Source organism: Salmo trutta, chromosome 36, assembly GCF_901001165.1.
Source record: "Salmo trutta chromosome 36, fSalTru1.1, whole genome shotgun sequence".
NCBI lineage: Eukaryota > Metazoa > Chordata > Actinopteri > Salmoniformes > Salmonidae > Salmo > Salmo trutta.
Window position 1 is genome coordinate 2,894,920 of NC_042992.1, and position 19,503 is coordinate 2,914,422.

General features: G+C 47.1%; 1 protein-coding gene across 1 annotated transcript in view; it reads right to left on the reverse strand.

Moving 5' to 3' along the window:
• csmd2 (CUB and Sushi multiple domains 2) overlaps nucleotides 1-19,503 on the reverse strand; it is a 338,221-nt gene that overhangs the window by 85,863 nt on the left and 232,855 nt on the right. The window contains exons 41-43 of the mRNA XM_029734626.1: nucleotides 17,844-17,989; nucleotides 13,867-13,947; nucleotides 13,122-13,235 (exon numbers count right to left, since the gene is read on the reverse strand). Of these exons, the coding sequence (XP_029590486.1) occupies nucleotides 13,122-13,235; nucleotides 13,867-13,947; nucleotides 17,844-17,989 (341 nt within the window). The remainder of the gene's footprint in view (nucleotides 1-13,121; nucleotides 13,236-13,866; nucleotides 13,948-17,843; nucleotides 17,990-19,503) is intronic.

The window sequence follows — 19,503 nt, forward strand, 5'->3', positions numbered from 1 at the left end:
CTTATTCGTTGTGCTCTGCAACCCCTGTAAGAGTCTTGGAACTTGTCTGAATTCGGAACAGCCGATCTGGCAACTTTTGTCTGTATGTTCAAACAGTTTTGGCTACACACTCATAGAGGATATCCACAGACCTCACAAGACTCATATGGAGGTACCAGGAACCATTTGGGGAAAAAAAAGACCTTCAGGGTTTAGACTCTAATGGGTTAACCCTCGCAAGGCTACCGGCCCAGACCAGCGTCCTCAAAGCATATTCAATCTTTCCTTATCCCTGTCTGTTGTCCCCACTTATTTGAAGATATACGTAGCATTGTTCCTGTACCTAAGAAAGCAAGGGTAACTGAACTAAATGACTATCGCCCCGTAGCACTCATTTCTGTCATCATGCTTCGAGAGGCTAGTTAAGGATCATATCACCTCTACCTTACCTGTCACCCTAGACCCACTTCAATTTGCATACCGCCATCGCACTGAACACTGCCCTATCACACCTGGACAAGAGAAATACCTTTGTAAGAATGCTCATCACTAAGCTCAGAGCCCTGGGTCTGAGTTCTGGACTTAGTGACGGGCCGACCCCAGGTGGTGAAGGTGGGCAACAACACCTCTGCTACGCTGATCCTCAACACGGGGGCCCCACAAGCGTGCAAGGTCAGCCCCCTCCTGTACTCCCCGTGGTCCCACACATCTCCAACTCAATCATCAAGCTTGCTGATGACACAACAGTGGTAGGCCTGATTACCAACATTGACGAGACAGCCTACAGAGAGAAAGTGAGGGCCCTGGTGGAGTGGTGCCAAGAAAATAACCTCAACATAAACAAAACAAAGGAGCTGATCGTGGACTTCAGGAGACAGAAGAGAGAGGCCCGCCCCCATCCACATTGACAGGACTGCAGTGGAGAAGGTGAAAAGCTTCAAGTTCCTTGACGTGCACATCACTGACAAACTGAAATGGGCCATTCACACAGACAGTGTGGTGAGGCTGAAGAAATTTGGCTTTGGCCCCTAAGACCCTCCCCAACTTCTACAGATGCACCATTGACAGCTTCCTGTCAGGCTGTATCACCACCTGGTACAGCATGGCTGTCCAGAAGGTGGTGCGGTCACCTGTTCACCCCACTACCATCTGAAGGCGGAGACAGTACAGGTGTATCAAAGCTGGGACCGAGAGACTGGAAAAACAGCTTTCATCTCCAGGCCATCAGACTGTTCAACAGTCACCACTAGCAGTGGTGTAAAGTAATTAATTAAAAATACTATATAAGTCATAGTTTTTTTTGGGGGGGGGGGTATCTAGCCAGCCTCCGTCTAGTATCCTGCACTGAACCTTAGAGGCTGCTGGCCTATGTACATAATCATGGAACACTGGTCACTTTAATAAATATTCTTCGGGACCGGTATCCCTTCCACGGGACGGTTGAGCTAATGTTGGCTAATGCGATTAGCATGCGGTTGAAAGTAACAAGAACATTTCCCAGGACATAGACATATCTGATATTGGCAGAAAGCTTAAATTCTTGTTAATCTAACTGCACTGTCCAGTTTACAGTAGCTATTACAGTGAAATAATACCATGCTATTATTTGAGGAGAGCACAAATTAGAACATAAAGTTATTAATAAACAAATTAGGCACATTTGGGCAGTCTTGATACAACATTTTGAACATAAATGCAATGGTTCATTGGATCAGTCTAAAACTTTGCACATACATTGCTGCCATCTAGTGGCGAAAATCTAAATTGCACCTGGGCTGGAATAATATATTATGGCCTTTCGCTTGCATTTCAAAGATGATGGTACAAAGAAAATACAAAAGAACGGTTGGTTTTTTCATTGTATTTTCTTGTACCAGATCTATTGTGTTATATTCTCCTACATTCCTTTCACATTGCCTCAAACTTCAAAGTGTTTCCTTTCAAATGGTATCAATAATATGCATATCCTTGCTTCGGGGCCTGAGCTACAGGCAGTTAGATTTAGGTGTCTTTTTAAGCGAAAATTAAAAAATAAAAGGAGCAGATCCTTAAGATAAAAAAAATACAAAAATGAAAGAGACTTGCAAACAATATTTGAACAATATTTGTGACCGACCGGCTCAATTTGATCTTATTAAGTAGCAGCAATTGGAATTGTGTTTTTTTTTTTTACATTGGATAAAAGAGACTCGGAGCTAGAAATATGATATATCATACAGTACAGTTGATGAACAAAACATTCTGCTTTGAACTTGTAAACTTTTGAGAAAATGGTGTGGGAGCAACAATACACCATTTGCCTTAGTCTGGAGGATGGCGGAGGTAAGGAAGGTGTTCGATTCTCCGGGAGAAAGGTGGCTCGGGAGCTACTTCGGCAAAACTTTCATCAGTAGATCTTCGCATGTTGGCCGCTGAGAGTGAACCTGTAGTCCCTTTTTGACACTTCACGGATTATCGGAGGGAATTAAAAGCCTGGGAGCTGCCCATGGACCTCGTCCTCTGGAGCGAGTGGCTCTAGATTGTATGCATGGAGGAGGAGGTGTGATGGCGTGGGGGTGCTTTGCTGGTGACACTGTCAGTGATTTATTTAGAATTCACGGCACAACTAACCAGCATGGCTACCACAGCATTAAGCAGTGATGCAACATCCCATCTGGTGTGAGCTTAGTGGAACTATCATTTATCTTTCAACAGGACAATGACCCAACACACACCTCCAGGCTGTTCAAGGGCTATTTGACCAAGAAGGAGAGTGATGTAGTGCTACATCAGATGACCTGGCCTCCACAATCACCCGACCTCAACCCAGTTGAGATGGTTTGGGATGAGTTGGACCGCAGACTGAAGGAAAAGCAGCCAACAAGTGCTCAGCATATGTGACAACTCCTTCAAGACTGTTGGAAAAGCATTCCAGGTGAAGCTGGTTGAGAGACTGGCATAGAGAGTGCAACGCTTTCATCAAGGCAAAAGGTGGTTACTTTGAATAATCTAAAATATAAGAGAGACAAAGAGAGAGTGAGAGACAGAGAGAGAGAGAGAGAGAGAGCGAGACAGAGAGAGAGAGAGACAGAGAGAGAGTGAGAGACAGATAGAGAGACAGAGCAAGAGACAGAGAGAGAGAGAGAGAGACAGAGAGAGAGAGCGAGACAGATAGAAAGACAGAGAGAGAGTGAGAGACAGAGAGCGAGTGAGAGAGAGAGACATAGAGAGAGAGAGACAGATAGAGAGACAGAGAGAGAGTGAGAGACAGAGAGCGAGTGAGAGAGAGAGACATAGAGAGACAGATAGTGAGAGAGACAGAGAGAGAGAGAGAGAGAGACAGTGAGAGAGAGAGAGACAGAGAGAGAGAGACAGAGAGAGAGAGCGAGACAGATAGAGAGACAGAGAGAGAGTGAGAGACAGAGAGAGAGTGAGAGAGAGAGACATAGAGAGAGAGGAACCAGTTGGCTAACTGAAACTACAGAATTAGAAAAAGTGATTCCACCACCGTGTTTAATCCGCTATGAACCATCTAGGAACCAGACACGTGGGATGAGGTGTGTGTGTGTGTGTGTGTGTGTGTGTGTGTGTGTGTGTGTGTGTGTGTGTGTGTGTGTGTGTGTGGTGCAGTTGTCAGGGCTAAAAGCAGTGATTTTGATAGCTGCAGCTGCAGCTTGGATATCCCCTGCATTTCAATGAGCTCTCCTCACTGCCCTCCAACTCCCTGGGAGAATCTCAATTGTGTATCCTCGCCTCCTCTCTCCTCGCCTCCTCTCTCCTCGCCTCCGTCTCAAAACCCATTGGATGAGAAAGCCAGAGGTCCCTCCCCTCTGACCTCCTCCAATGAGTTTTGAAAAAAGAAGACTCTCTCTCTCTTTCTCTCTTTTAGACAGATTCCCCCTCCTCCCCCTTAGTCTTGATCCTTGTGCTCATTTGGCAGTCTCTTTCTTTTCTCTCCTTTCCAGCTTTCTAAACTCCCTGTTTTCATTCTTTTGGTCTGATTCTTATTGAAAAAAATCTCTTACTCACATTCTCTCATACTTCTCTCTCTTCTCTCCCTCCTATCCTCTCCTCTTCTCTCCCTCCTATCCTCTCCTCTTCTCTCCCTCCTATCCTCTCCTCTTCTCTCCCTCCTATCCTCTCCTCTTCTCTCCCTCCTATCCTCTCCTCTTCTCTCCCTCCTATCCTCTCCTCTTCTCTCCCTCCTATCCTCTCCTCTTCTCTCCCTCCTATCCTCTCCTCTTCTCTCCCTCCTATCCTCTCCTCTTCTCTCCCTCCTATCCTCTCCTCTTCTCTCCCTCCTATCCTCTCCTCTTCTCTCCCTCCTATCCTCTCCTCTTCTCTCCCTCCTATCCTCTCCTCTTCTCTCCCTCCTATCCTCTCCTCTTCTCTCCCTCCTATCCTCTCTAAATGCCCTCTACTCCTCTCAATTCAATTTCAATTTAAGGGGCTTTATTGGCATGGGAAACATATGTTAACATTGCCCAAAAAGTGAAATAGATAATAAACAAAGTGAAAATAAACAATAAAAGAGTAAACATTACGATCACAGACATTCCAAAAGAATAAAGCCATTTCAAATGTCATATTATGTGAAAATGGTTAATGTACAAAAGGGAAAATAAATAAACATAAATATGGGTTGTAATTATAATGGTTTTTGTTCTTCACTGGTTGCCCTTTTCTTGTGGCAACAGGTCACACATCTCGCTGCTGTGATGGCACACTGTGGTATTTCACCCAGTAGATATGGGAGTTTATCAAAATTGAGTTTGTTTTCTAATTCTTTGTGGATCTGTGTAATCTGAGGGAAATATGTGTCTCTAATATGGTCATACATTGGGCAGGAGGTTAGGAAGTACAGCTCAGTTTCCACCTCATTTTGTGGGCAGTGTTGCACATAACCTGTCTTCTCTTGAGAGCCAGGTCTTCCTATGGAGGCCTTTCTCAATAGCAAGGCTAAGCTCACTGAGTCTGTACATAGTCAAAGCTTCCTATCTCTCCGGCCCGCCCTCTCTAACCCGAATCCCCACCTCTCTCTCTCCTTCCCTCTCCCCCACCTCTCTCTCAACATCCCTCCCCCCACCTCTCTTTCTCTCTCCTTCCCTCTCCCCAAATCTCTCTCTCCTTCCTTCTCCCCCACCTCTTTATCTCTCTCCTTCCGTCTCCCCCACCTCTCTCTCCCTCTCTCCTTCCCTCTCCCCCAACCCCTCTCTCTCTCCCTCTCTCTCCTTCCTTCTCCCCCACCGCTCTCTCTCTCTCCTTCCGTCTCCCCCACCTCTCTCTCTCCTTCTGTCTCCCCCACCACTCTCTCTCTCTCCTTCCCTCTCCCCCACCTCTCTCCTTCCCTCTCCCCCACCTCTCTCCTTCCCTCTCCCCACCTCTCTCTCCCTCTCCTTCCCTCTCCCCCACCTCTTTCTCCCTCTCTCTCTCCTTCCTTCTCCCCACCTCTCTGTCTCTCTCCTTCCCTCTCCCCCACCTCTCTCTCTCTCTCCTTCCCTATCCCCCACCTCTCTCTCTGAGTGACAGGTTGAGGACTGTGTCAGCTGGAACGGTTGGCCCTGGGTATAAAGGTTCCCTTCACCACAGGGGAAACTATTAGCAGGCCAGATGAATGACAACATGAAGGGTGAGGAGGCACAAGCCTTTTGCCGCACAGTCTTTCTGCTCCCTCTCTCTGTTTACGTCCCACTTTTTCTGCTCCCTCTCTCTGGTTCTTTCCAACTCTGCTCTCTCTTTCTATTTCTGTCCCACTCTGCTCCCTCTCTCTGTTTCTGTCCCACTCTGCTCCCTCTCTCTGTTTTGTCCCACTCTGCTCCCTCTCTCTGTTTCTGTCCCACTCTGCTCCCTCTCTCTGTTTCTGTCCCACTCTGCTCCCTCTCTCTGTTTCTGTCCCGCTCTGCTCCCTCTCTCTGTTTCTGTCCCGCTCTGCTCCCTCTCTCTGTTTCTGTCCCACTCTGCTCCCTCTCTCTGTTTCTGTCCCACTCTGCTCCCTCTCTCTGTTTCTGTCCCACTCTGCTCCCTCTCTCTGTTTCTGTCCCACTCTGCTCCCTCTCTCTGTTTCTGTCCCACTCTGCTCCCTCTCTCTGTTTCTGTCCCACTCTGCTCCCTCTCTCTGTTTCTGTCCCACTCTGCTCCCTCTCTCTGTTTCTGTCCCACTCTGCTCCCTCTCTCTGTTTCTGTCCCACTCTGCTCCCTCTCTCTGTTTCTGTCCCACTCTGATCCCTCTCTCTGTTTCTGTCCCACTCTGATCCCTCTCTCTGTTTCTGTCCCACTCTGCTCCCTCTCTCTGTTTCTGTCCCACTTTGCTCCCTCTCTCTGTTTCTGTCCCACTTTGCTCCCTCTCTCTGTTTCTGTCCCACTCTGCTCCCTCTCTCTGTTTCTGTCCCACTCTGCTCCCTCTCTCTGTTTCTGTCCCACTTTGCTCCCTCTCTCTGTTTCTGTCCCACTTTGCTCCCCTCTCTGTTTCTGTCCCACTTCTGCTCCCATCTCTCTGTTTCTGTCCCACTCTGCTCCCTCTCTCTGTTTCTGTCCCACTCTGCTCCCCTCTCTCTGTTCTGTCCCACTCTGCTCCCTCTCTCTGTTTCTGTCCCACTCTGCTCCCTCTCTCTGTTTCTGTCCCACTCTGCTCCCTCTCTCTGTTTCTGTCCCACTCTGCTCCCTCTCTCTGTTTCTGTCCCACTCTGCTCCCTCTCTCTGTTTCTGTCCCACTCTGCTCCCTCTCTCTGTTTCTGTCCCACTCTGCTCCTTCTCTCTGTTTCTGTCCCACTCTGCTCCCTCTCTCTGTTTCTGTCCCACTCTGCTCCCTCTCTCTGTTTCTGTCCCACTCTGCTCCCTCTCTCTGTTCTGTCCCACTCTGCTCCCTCTCTCTGTTTCTGTCCCACTCTGCTCCCTCTCTCTGTTTCTTCCCACTTTGCTCCCTCTCTCTGTTTCTGTCCCACTCTGCCTCCCTCTCTCTGTTTCTGTCCCACTCTGCTCCCTCTCTCTGTTTCTGTCCCACTCTTTGCTCCCTCTCTCTGTTTCTGTCCCACTCTGCTCCCTCTCTCTGTTTCTGTCCCACTCTGCTCCCTCTCTCTGTTTCTGTCCCACTTTGCTCCCTCTCTCTGTTTCTGTCCCACTCTGCTCCCTCTCTCTGTTTCTGTCCCACTCTGCTCCCTCTCTCTGTTTCTGTCCCACTCTGCTCCCTCTCTCTGTTTCTGTCCCACTCTGCTCCCTCTCTGTTTCTGTCCCACTCTGCTCCCTCTCTCTGTTTCTGTCCCACTCTGCTCCCTCTCTCTGTTTCTGTCCCACTCTGCTCCCTCTCTCTGTTTCTGTCCCACTCTGCTCCCTCTCTCTGTTTCTGTCCCACTCTGCTCCCTCTCTCTGTTTCTGTCCCACTCTGCTCCCTCTCTCTGTTTCTGTCCCACTCTGCTCCCTCTCTCTGTTTCTGTCCCACTCTGCTCCCTCTCTCTGTTTCTGTCCCACTCTGCTCCCTCTCTCTGTTTCTGTCCCACTCTGCTCCCTCTCTCTGTTTCTGTCCCACTCGGCTCCCTCTCTCTGTTTCTGTCCCACTCTGCTCCCTCTCTCTGTTTCTGTCCCACTCTGCTCCCTCTCTCTGTTTCTGTCCCACTCTGCTCCCTCTCTCTGTTTCTGTCCCACTCTGCTCCCTCTCTCTGTTTCTGTCCCACTCTGCTCCCTCCCTGTTTCTGTCCCACTCTGCTCCCTCTCTCTGTTTCTGTCCCACTCTGCTCCCTCTCTCTGTTTCTGTCCCACTCTGCTCCCTCTCTGTTTCTGTCCCATTCTGTTCCCTCTCTCTGTTTCTGTCCCACTCTGCTCCCTCTCTGTTTCTGTCCCATTCTGTTCCCTCTCTCTGTTTCTGTCCCACTCTGCTCCCTCTCTCTGTTTCTGTCCCATTCTGTTCCCTCTCTCTGTTTCTGTCCCACTCTGCTCCCTCTCTCTGTTTCTGTCCCACTCTGCTCCCTCTCTCTGTTTCTGTCCCACTCTGCTCCCTCTCTGTTTTCTGTCCCCACTCTGCTCCCCTCTCTGTTTCTGTCCCACTCTGCTCCCTCTCTCTGTTTCTGTCCCACTCTGCTCCCTCTCTCTGTTCTGTCCCACTCTGCTCCCTCTCTCTGTTTCTGTCCCACTCTGCTCCCTCTCTCTGTTTCTGTCCCACTCTGCTCCCTCTCTCTGTTTCTGTCCCACTCTGCTCCCCTCTCTCTGTTTCTGTCCCACTCTGCTCCCTCTCTCTGTTTCTGTCCCACTCTGCTCCCTCTCTCTGTTTCTGTCCCACTCTGCTCCCTCTCTCTGTTTCTGTCCCACTCTGCTCCCTCTCTCTGTTTCTGTCCCACTCTGCTCCCTCTCTCTGTTTCTGTCCCACTCTGCTCCCTCTCTCTGATTCTGTCCCACTCTGCTCCCTCTCTCTGTTTCTGTCCCACTCTGCTCCCTCTCTCTGTTTCTGTCCCACTCTGCTCCCTCTCTCTGTTTCTGTCCCATTCTGTTCCCTCTCTCTGTTTCTGTCCCACTCTGCTCCCTCTCTCTGTTTCTGTCCCATTCTGTTCCCTCTCTCTGTTTCTGTCCCACTCTGCTCCCTCTCTCTGTTTCTGTCCCATTCTGTTCCATCTCTCTGTTTCTGTCCCACTCTGCTCCCTCTCTCTGTTTCTGTCCCACTTTGCTCCCTCTCTGTTTCTGTCCCACTCTGCTCCTCTCTCTGTTTCTGTCCCACTCTGCTCCCTCTCTCTGTTTCTGTCCCACTCTGCTCCCTCTCTCTGTTTCTGTCCCACTCTGCTCCCTCTCTCTGTTTCTGTCCCACTCTGCTCCCTCTCTCTGTTTCTGTCCCACTCTGCTCCCTCTCTCTGTTTCTGTCCCACTCTGCTCCCTCTCTCTGTTTCTGTCCCACTCTGCTCCCTCTCTCTGTTTCTGTCCCACTCTGCTCCCTCTCTCTGTTTCTGTCCCACTCTGCTCCCTCTCTCTGTTTCTGTCCCACTCTGCTCCCTCTCTCTGTTTCTGTCCCACTCTGCTCCCTCTCTCTGTTTCTGTCCCACTCTGCTCCCTCTCTCTGTTTCTGTCCCACTCTGCTCCCTCTCTCTGTTTCTGTCCCACTCTGCTCCCTCTCTCTGTTTCTGTCCCACTCTCTCCCTCTCTCGTTCTTTCTTTCTCCCACCATCCGTTCTCTTCTCCCTATTTCCCACATGCTGAGAGCATTTGCATTTTTCTCCAGATGAACATGAATTTAATTAATGATATGTTGCCCATGTTTCATGAGGTTTTTATAAAAGCTGAAATCCTGCTGGTGAGGTGAGGGGAATATGGAGGGAGAAAGGAAGAGACACAGTTCGGAAAGTATTCAGACCCCTTAACTTTTTCCACATTTTGTTAGGTTACAGCCTTATTCTGAAATTGATGAAATAGTTTTTTCCCCTCATCAATCTACACACAATACTATATAATGACAAATACATTTTTTTTATAAATGTTTGCAAATTTATTAAATAACAATAAAAGAAACATGACATTTACATAAGTTTTCAGACCCTTTACTCAGTATTTTGTTGAAGCACCTTTGGCAGTGATTACAGCCTCAAGTCTTCTTGGGTATGACGCTACAAGCTTGGCACACCTGTATTTGGGGAGTTTCTCCCATTCTTCTCTGTAGATCCTCTCAAGCTCTGTCAGGTTGGATGGGGAGTGTCGCTGCACAGCTATTTTCAGGTCTCTCCAGAGATGTTCGATCGAGTTCAAGTCTGGGCTCTGGCTGGGCCACTCAAGGACATTCAGAGACTTGTCCTGAAGCCACTCCTGTGTTGTCTTGGCTGTGTGCTTAGGGTCGTTGTCCTGTTGGAAGGTGAACCTTAGCCCCCGCTCTGGAGCATGTTTTCTTCAAGGATCTCTGTACTTTGCTTTCATCTTTGCCTCAATGCTGACTAGTCCCTGCCACTGAAAAACATCCCCACAGCATGATGGTGCCACCACCATGCTTCACTGTAGGGATGGTGCCAGGTTTCGTCCAGATGTGACACTCAGCATTCAGGCCAAAGAGTTCAATCTTGGTTTCATCAGACCAGATAATCTTGTTTCTCTTGGCTTGAGAGTCCTTTAGGTGCCTTTTGGCAAACTCCAAGCGGGCTGTTAAGCTCAAGGAAGAGTCTTGGTGGTTCCAAACTTCTTCCATTTAATAATAATGGAGGCCACTGTTCTTGGGGACCTTTCAATGCTGCATAGAGTTTTTGGTACCCTTCCCCAGATCTGTTCCTCGACACAATCCTGTCTCTGAGCTCTACGGACAATTCCTTCAGACCTCATGGCTTGGTTTTTGCTCTGACATGCACTGTCAACTGTGTGACCTTATATAGACAGGTGTGTGCCTTTCCAAATCATGTCCAATCAATTTAATTTACCACAGGTGGACTTCAATCAAGTTGTAGAAACATCTCAAGGATGATCAATGGAAACAGGATGCACCTGAGCTCAATAATGAGCCTGATAGCAAAAGGTCTGAATACTAATGTAAATTAGGTAGTTCTGTTTTCAACTTTTTATAAAAGTGCCAACCTTTTAAATGTGCCAACGTGGAAAAAGTCAAGGGGTCTGAGTACTTTCTGAATGCACTGTATATAGTGAGAGATAAAGAGAGAGAGATCAGTGTCTGCCAAGAGAGAGAGAGAGAGAGAGAGAGAGAATAGTGTCTGTCATTGAGCCACTGAGTGGCTCCCTGAGGAAGAATTCTCCCCATTATCACACCTTAGTATTGTAGGAACAAGGCTATCATTGGGTCCTTGGGGAGGTTGACTTTACGGCGTGTATGACAACTCAACAGTCTCCTCCACTCTCATGGGACACAACAGCACAACACAGAGAGAGAGAGAGACACAGAGAGAGAGAGAGAGAGAGAGAGAGAGAGAGAGAGCTAGTGTGTAATGTTTACTGTTCATTTTTATTGTGTATTTCACTTGTGTATATAATCTACTCCACTTGCTTGGCAATGTTAACATTTGTTTCCCATGCCAATAAAGCCTCTTGAAAAGAGACCGAGACTGAGAGCAAGTGTTGTGAGAGAGAGAGAGAGAGAGAGAGAGAGAGAGCAAGTGTTGTGAGAGAGAGAGAGAGAGCAAGTGTTGAGAGAGAGAGAGAGAGAGCAAGTGTTGTGAGAGAGAGAGAGAGAGCAAGTGTTGTGAGAGAGAGAGAGAGAGAGAGCGCGCACATGTGTTGTAAGGTTTTTATGAGACAGCTTAAGATGGGGTCAGGTGTGATGAATTGATGCTCTTTGATCCACCTGCACAGTGAGATATTGGTTTGTAACTCAATCTCCCAACCAAATGTTCCACGTATATCAATGAAATATTTATTTGCGTTTAAAATGCAGGGCGCATGGGTACCAATGGGAAACAAATATATATATATATATATATATATATATATATATATATATATATATATGTCAGAAATTATTACCCATGTCTGATGCACTCTGACAATATGTATCCTCTGGAGAAAAATATATTTAGTGATGTAAAAACGCCTTGGAGTGAAGGGGCTCCAAGGCGGCAGGTCATATAAGTGTCAGAGTAGATCAGTGCTGATCTAGAATCAGGTCACCCCCTGTCCATGTCATATTGTTAACTGATCTAGAATCAGGTCACCCCCTGTCCATGTCATCGTGTTAATTGATCTAGAATCAGGTCACCCCCTGTCCATGTAATCGTGTTAATTGATCTAGAATCAGGTCACCCCTGTCCATGTAATCGTGTTAATTGATCTAGAATCAGGTCACCCCTGTCCATGTCATCGTGTTAATTGATCTAGAATCAGGTCACCCCCTGTCCATGTCATATTGTTAACTGATCTAGAATCAGGTCACCCCCTGTCCATGTCATCTAGTTAACTGATCTAGAATCAGGTCACCCCCTGTCCATGTAATCGTGTTAATTGATCTAGAATCAGGTCACCCCTGTCCATGTAATCGTGTTAATTGATCTAGAATCAGGTCACCCCTGTCCATGTAATCGTGTTAATTGATCTAGAATCAGGTCACCCCCTGTCCATGTCATATTGTTAACTGATCTAGAATCAGGTCACCCCTGTCCATGTAATCGTGTTAATTGATCTAGAATCAGGTCACCCCTGTCCATGTAATCGTGTTAATTGATCTAGAATCAGGTCACCCCCTGTCCATGTCATCTAGTTAACTGATCTAGAATCAGGTCACCCCCTGTCCATGTCATATTGTTAACTGATCTAGAATCAGGTCACCCCCTGTCCATGTCATCGTGTTAATTGATCTAGAATCAGGTCACCCCCTGTCCATGTAATCGTGTTAATTGATCTAGAATCAGGTCACCCCTTTCTATGTAATCGTGTTAATTGATCTAGAATCAGGTCACCCCCTGTCCATGTAATCGTGTTAATTGATCTAGAATCAGGTCACCCCCTGTCCATGTCATATTGTTAACTGATCTAGAATCAGGTCACCCCCTGTCCATGTAATCGTGTTAATTGATCTAGAATCAGGTCACCCCTGTCCATGTAATCGTGTTAATTGATCTAGAATCAGGTCACCCCTGTCCATGTAATCGTGTTAATTGATCTAGAATCAGGTCACCCCCTGTCCATGTCATATTGTTAACTGATCTAGAATCAGGTCACCCCCTGTCCATGTCATCTAGTTAACTGATCTAGAATCAGGTCACCCCCTGTCCATGTCATCTAGTTAACTGATCTAGAATCAGGTCACCCCTGTCCATGTAATCGTGTTAATTGATCTAGAATCAGGTCACCCCTGTCCATGTAATCGTGTTAATTGATCTAGAATCAGGTCACCCCCTGTCCATGTCATATTGTTAACTGATCTAGAATCAGGTCACCCCCTGTCCATGTAATCGTGTTAACTGATCTAGAATCAGGTCACCCCCTGTCCATGTCATCTAGTTAACTGATCTAGAATCAGGTCACCCCCTGTCCATGTCATCTAGTTAACTGATCTAGAATCAGGTCACCCCCTGTCCATGTCATCTAGTTAACTGATCTAGAATCAGGTCACCCCCTGTCCATGTCATATTGTTAATTGATCTAGAATCAGGTCACCCCCTGTCCATGTAATCGTGTTAATTGATCTAGAATCAGGTCACCCCCTGTCCATGTCATATTGTTAATTGATCCTATTAAAGGCAGATCAGGAAAAGTCCTCTTACCTTCACAGGAGGGTGGAGGCCCCTGAAACTCCAGGTGAGTCCCCAGACGACAGGTCAGAATGTTGTTCCCACTCAACTGGTACCCTGGCAGACACCTGTAGCGCACTATGTCACCTGGAGGGGGGGGGGGGGGCGATAGAGAGAGTAACTACTGTGAATTTGTCTTCATTATTTAATCAACCCAAACTGAAAAGGAGAAACATCCCATATCAATCCATAATGTGAGACACCATCTGTCTCTCTCAATGTCTACATAGGGCTCTGGTCTAAAGTAGTGCACTATATAGGGATTAGGGTTCCATAGGGCTCTTGTCCAAATTAGTGCACTATATAGGGAATAGGGTGCCATAGGGCTCTGTTCATAGGTAGTGCACTGTATAGGGAATAGAGTTTCATTTGGGATGCAGCCTAAATGTGATCTATCATTTCAAATGCAACATAATCTCCTCTTGCTCTGTTTGGGTCATCGTTATTCATTTCCTGTTCACCCATGGCCCTCTGGATACTGTAGTTTGGCAGTGAATCAGCCATGGCCCAATTGGATGTGTAGTCCTTGCTACGGAGGAGCCGTCTCTCCTCAACGCTGGAAAGTATAGGAGGTGTGAGTGTGTGTGTGTGTGTGTGTGTGTGTGTGTGTGTGTGTGTCTGTGTGTCTGTGTGTCTGTGTGTCTGTGTGTGTGTGTGTGTGTGTGTGTGTGTGTGTGTGTGTGTGTGTGTGTGTGTGTGTGTATGCATGTTGACTTACCAATTTTAAATTCCTTGCTGGCCATTAAGATGTCAGCATTGGGTATGATAGGGGGAGGCAGGCAGAACTGGAGTGTGTACGCTAGAGAGAGATAACAAACACTACTTTAAATACAACCCATATTTATGTTTATTTATATTCCCTTTTGGACTTAATTACAACACTGTATATAGACATACTATGACATTTGAAATGTCTTTATTCTTTTGGAAAGAAGTGTAATGTTTACAGTACATTTTTTATGTATATTATCCAAATACAACTCCGCTGTTTTCAACCAGGATCTCAGCGATCACTGCCTCATTGCCTGCATCCGTTATGGGTCCGCGGTCAAACGACCACCCCTCATCACTGTCAAACGCTCCCTAAAACACTTCTGCGAACAGGCCTTTCTAATTGACCTGGGTATCCTGGAAGGATATTGACCTCATCCCGTCAGTCGAGGATGCCTGTTTGCCCATTAAAAGTAATTTCTGCACCATATTAAATAAGCATGTCCCTTTCAAAAATAGTAGAACTAAGAAGAGATATAGCCCTTGGTTCATTCCAGACCTGACTGCCCTCGAACAGCACACAAACATCCTGTGGCAGACTGCACTAACATCGAATATCGAATAGCCCCCTGCGATATGCAACTTTTCAGGGAAGTCAGGAACCAATACACACAGTCAGTCAGGAAAGCAAAGACTAGCTTTTTCAAACAGAAATTTGCATCCTGTAGCTCTAACTCCAAAATGCTTTCCTCCTGGCTACCCCAACCCCGGCCAACAGCTCCGCACCCCCCACAGCTACTTGCCCAAGCCTCCCCAGCCTTTCCTTCACCCAAATCCAGATAGCAGATGTTCTGAAAAGAGCTGCAAAACCTGGACCCGTACAAATCAGCTGGGCTAGACAATCTGGACCCTCTCTTTCTAAAATTATCCACCACCATTGTTGCAACCTCTATTACCAGTCTGTTCAAACTCTCTTTCGTATTGTCTGAGATGCCAAAAGATTGGAAAGCTGCCGCGGTCATCCCCCTCTTCAAAGGGGGAGACACTCTTTACCCAAACTGTTACAGACCTATATCCATCCTGCCCTGCCTTTCTAAAGTCTTCGAAAGCAAGTTAATAAACAGATCATTTCGAATCCTACCGTACCTTCTCCTCTGTGCAATGTGTTTCCCAGCTGGTCACGGGTGCACCTCAGCCACGCTCAAGGTCTTAAACGATATCATAACCGCCATCGATAAAAGACAATAGTGTTCAGCCGTCTTCATCGACCTGGCCAAGGCTTTAGACTCTGTCAATCACCGCATTCTTATCGGCAGACTCAACAGCCTTGGTTTCTCTAATGACTGTCTCGCCTGGTTCACCAACTACTTCTCAGATAGAGTTCAGTGTGTCAAATCGGAGGGCCTGTTGTCCGGACCTCTGGCAGTCTCTATGGGGGTGCCACAGGGTTCAGATCTCGGGCCGACTCTTTTCTCTGTATATATCAACGATGTCGCTCTTGCTGCGGGTGATTCCCTGATCCACCTCTACACAGACGACACCATTCTGTATACATCTGGCCCTTCTTTGGACACTGTGTTAACTAACCTCCAAACGAACTTCAATGCCATACAACACTCCTTCCGTGGCTTCCAACTGCTCTAAAACGCTAGTAAAACCAAACGCATGCTTTTCAACCATTCGCTGCCCGCACCCACCCGCCCAACTAGCATCGCTATTAGGGGCGGTTCTAACTAACAACTACAAATACCTAGGTGTCTGGCTAGACTGTAAACTCTCTTTCCAGACTCACATTAGCCATCTCCAATCCAAAATTAAATTTAGAAATGGCTTCTGGGATTGATTTGCACTTTTCGCACCAAAGTATGTTCATCTCTAGGAGACAGAATGCATCTCCTTCCTGAGCGGTATGACGGCTGCGTGGTCCCATGGTGTTTACACTTGCGTACTATTGTTTGTACAGATGAACGTGGTACCTTCAGGCATTTGGAAATTTCTCCAAAGGATGAACCAGACTTGTGGAGGTCTACAATTTATTTTCTGAGGTCTTGGCTGATTTCTTTTGATTTTCCCATGATGTCAAGCAAAGAGACACTGAGTTTGAAATACATCCACATGTCACGGCCGTTGTTGACTCAGGATGAATACGGGGAGCTGACACAGGTGGCATCACACGCTCCTCAGGGCGAATGTCTTGCCTCCCCAGCCAAACCAACAGCTCTTCAGTTTCACTCTCCTAACATTTCGCCAACCACTCCTCGAAGGTCTCTATCGCACCCCTCCGTTCACTGTCTCTCAATCTATACAGCGCTTCCTCCATGGACTCTAACTCAGCGTCGCAGACCACCCCGTGTGCCCCCCCCCCCCACCCCACACACAATTTTTGGGGCTTCTTGGGCATGTTGTAAGACTCAGAATGGCGGGGAGCTGACACAGGTGGCATCGGACGGCTAACACGCTCCTCATGAAACCAACAGCTCTTCAGCTTCACTCTCCTAACATTTCGCCAACCACTCCTCGAAGGTCTCTATCTCACCCCTCCATTCACTTTCTCTCAATCTATACAGAGCTTCCTCCATGGTCTCTAACTCACCCCTCAGCGTCGCCGACCACCCCGTGTGCCCCCCCCCCCCAATTTTGGGGGAGGCTGCTTCTTGGGCCTACGTCGTGGCAGCGAGCCACATTAGGCATCTCCAATCCAAAATTAAATCTAGAATTGGCTTCCTATTTCGCAACAAAGCATCCTTCACTTATGGTGCCAAACATTCCCTCGTAAAACTGACCATCCTACCGATCCTCGACTTCGGCGATGTCATTTACAGAATAGCCTCCAACACGCTACTCAACAAATTGGATGCAGTCTATCACAGTGCCATCCGTTTTGTCAACAAAGCCCCAAATACTACCCACCACTGCGACCTGTATGCTCTCGTTGGCTGGCCCTCGCTCCATACTCGTCACCAAACCCACTGGCTCCAGGTCATCTACAAGTCTTTGCTTGGTAAAGCCCCACCTTATCTCTGCTCACTGGTCACCATAGCAGCACCCACTTGTAGCACGCGCTCCAGCAGGTATATCTCACTGGTCACTCCCAATGTCAATTACTCCTTTGGCCGCCTTTCCTTCCAGTTCTCTGCTGCCAATGACTGGAACAAACTGCAAAAAATCACTGAAGCTGGAGACTCATATCTCCCTCACTAGCTTTAAGCACCAGCTGTCAGAGCAGCTCACAGATCACTGCACCTGTAGCCCATCTGTAAACAGCCCATTTATCTACCTCTTCCTCATACTGTATTAATTTATTAATCTTGCTCTTTTGCCCCCCATTATCTCTACTTGCACATTCATCTTCTGCACATCTACCATTTCAGTGTTTAATTGGTATATTGTAATTACTTCACCACCATGGCCTATTTATTGCCTTACCTCCCTTACCTCATCTTACCTCAATCTTACCTCATTTGCACACACTGTATATAGACTTTTTCAACTGTATTATTGACTGTACATTTGATTATTCCATGTGTAACTCTGTGTTGTTGTATGTGTCGAACTGCTTTGCTTTATTTTGGTCAGGTCGCAGTTGTAAATGAGAATTTGTTCTCAGCTAGCCTACCTGGTTAAATAAAGGTGAATTAAAAAAATAAATAACTTGCTTTGGCAATGTTAACAAATGTTTCCCATGCCAATAAAGCTCTTCAATTAAAATTGAATTGAGTGACAGAGAGTGTGTGAGAGAGAGAGAGAGCAAGACAGAGAGAGAGACATGTAGAGCGAGAGAGAGAGAGAGAGAGAGAGAGAGGGAGAGAGAGAGACAGAGAGATAGAGAGCGAGAGAGAGAGAGAGAGAGAGAGACAGAGAGATAGAGAGCGAGAGAGAGAGAGAGAGAGCGAGAGAGAGACAGAGAGATAGAGAGCGAGAGCGAGAGCGAGAGAGAGAGAGAGAGAGAGAGAGAGAGAGAGAGAGAGAGAGAACTCTACATACCTTGATAGTTGATTCGGAACAGTCCACCTTTCTCAGTGTTGCTACGGAAACGAACTAGGATCTGATTGGATGTGCTGCTGGCGGGTTCGTTGGGCTCACCATCCGTAAACACACCTAGCTTCCTGGCTGTCTCCTGGGGGCCGTCCCTGAGGGGTGACAGGTGAGGGGTCAGAGGTTAAAAGGGGTCCGTGGCAGCCCATATATCAGACGACCAGATTCCTTGTCAGCCATTCAGCTCTAAAACCAACTGTCTTTAGCTGTGTGTGTGTGTGTGTGTGTGTGTGTGTGTGTGTGTGTGCGCGTGTGTGCGTGCATCCAAGACTACACCAGGCTGGAGAGAGCTAATTCACAGGGTTAGTCCCAAAATAGCACCTTATCCCCTACGTAGTGCACTACTACCCTTTTGCCCCTGGTCAAAAGTAGTGCACCGTGTAGGGAAGAGGGTGCCATTTGGGATGCATACCACAGTGCTATAGCCAAGCAAGCCCACCGCCGTCACAAACCCAATCAGTCGCTCAGTGGCAGACACTGGCTCAGTAACAGCAGTGGAGGTTGAAGGTTGTAGCAGTCGTTCCACCAATTCGGTGCCTTTTGAGAACTTGGTCAAGAAAAACCGGTTGATTTCACCTATTTTTTAACACTCTGTCATAAAAGAGTACATGTTCAACTTTATAAAAAAAACACGTTTTACAATCTAAGTAAAATAAAAAATTGTATTATAAGTGCCTTATAAAGTAGGGTTGACCATAACAGAGTTGACAGTCGCATCTGAATTCAGCCCTAAGTTGCCTTGTGACAAGGGGGAATGGAAGCATGTTGTGTGAAACAGGGAGGAGAAATGTAATGCAACTGTTTATTTTATTGTGAGAACATTTCTAGCCTGTCTGTAGATAGGTAACAGAGTAACAAGGTATCAGGGTATCAGGGTAACAGGGTAGAGGGGTAGCATAGTAACAGGTTAACATGGTAACATAGTAACAGGGTAACAGAGTAACAGGGTAACAGGGTAGCAGGGTAACAGGGTAGAGGTTAGCATAGTAACAGGGTAACAGGGTAGAGGGTAGCATAGTAACAGGGTAACAGGGTAGCAGGGTAACAGGGTAGAGGGTAGCATAGTAACAGGGTAACAGGGTAGCAGGGTAACAGGGTAGAGAGTAGCATAGTAACAGGGTAACAGGGTAGCAGGGTAACAGGGTAGAGGGTAGCATAGTAACAGGGTAACATGGTAACAGGTTAACATGGTAACAGGTTAACATGGTAACATAGTAACAGGGTAACAGAGTAACAGGTTAACATAGTAACAGGGTAACAGAGTAACAGGTTAACAGAGTAACAGGGTAAAAGGGTAGCAGGTTAACATGGTAGCAGGGTAACAGGGTAACATGGTAGCATAGTAACAGGGCAGCAGGGCAACAGGGTAACAGGTTAACAGGTTAACAGGTTAGCAGGGCAAAAGGGCAGCAGGGCAGCAGGGTAACAGAGTAACAGAGTAACAGAGTAACAGGTTAACAGGTTAACATGGTAGCAGGGTAACAGGTTAACATGGTAGCAGGGTAACAGGTTAACATGGTAGCAGGGTAACAGGTTAACATGGTAACAGGTTAACATGGTAACAGGGTAACAGGTTAACATGGTAACAGGGTAACAGGTTAACATGGTA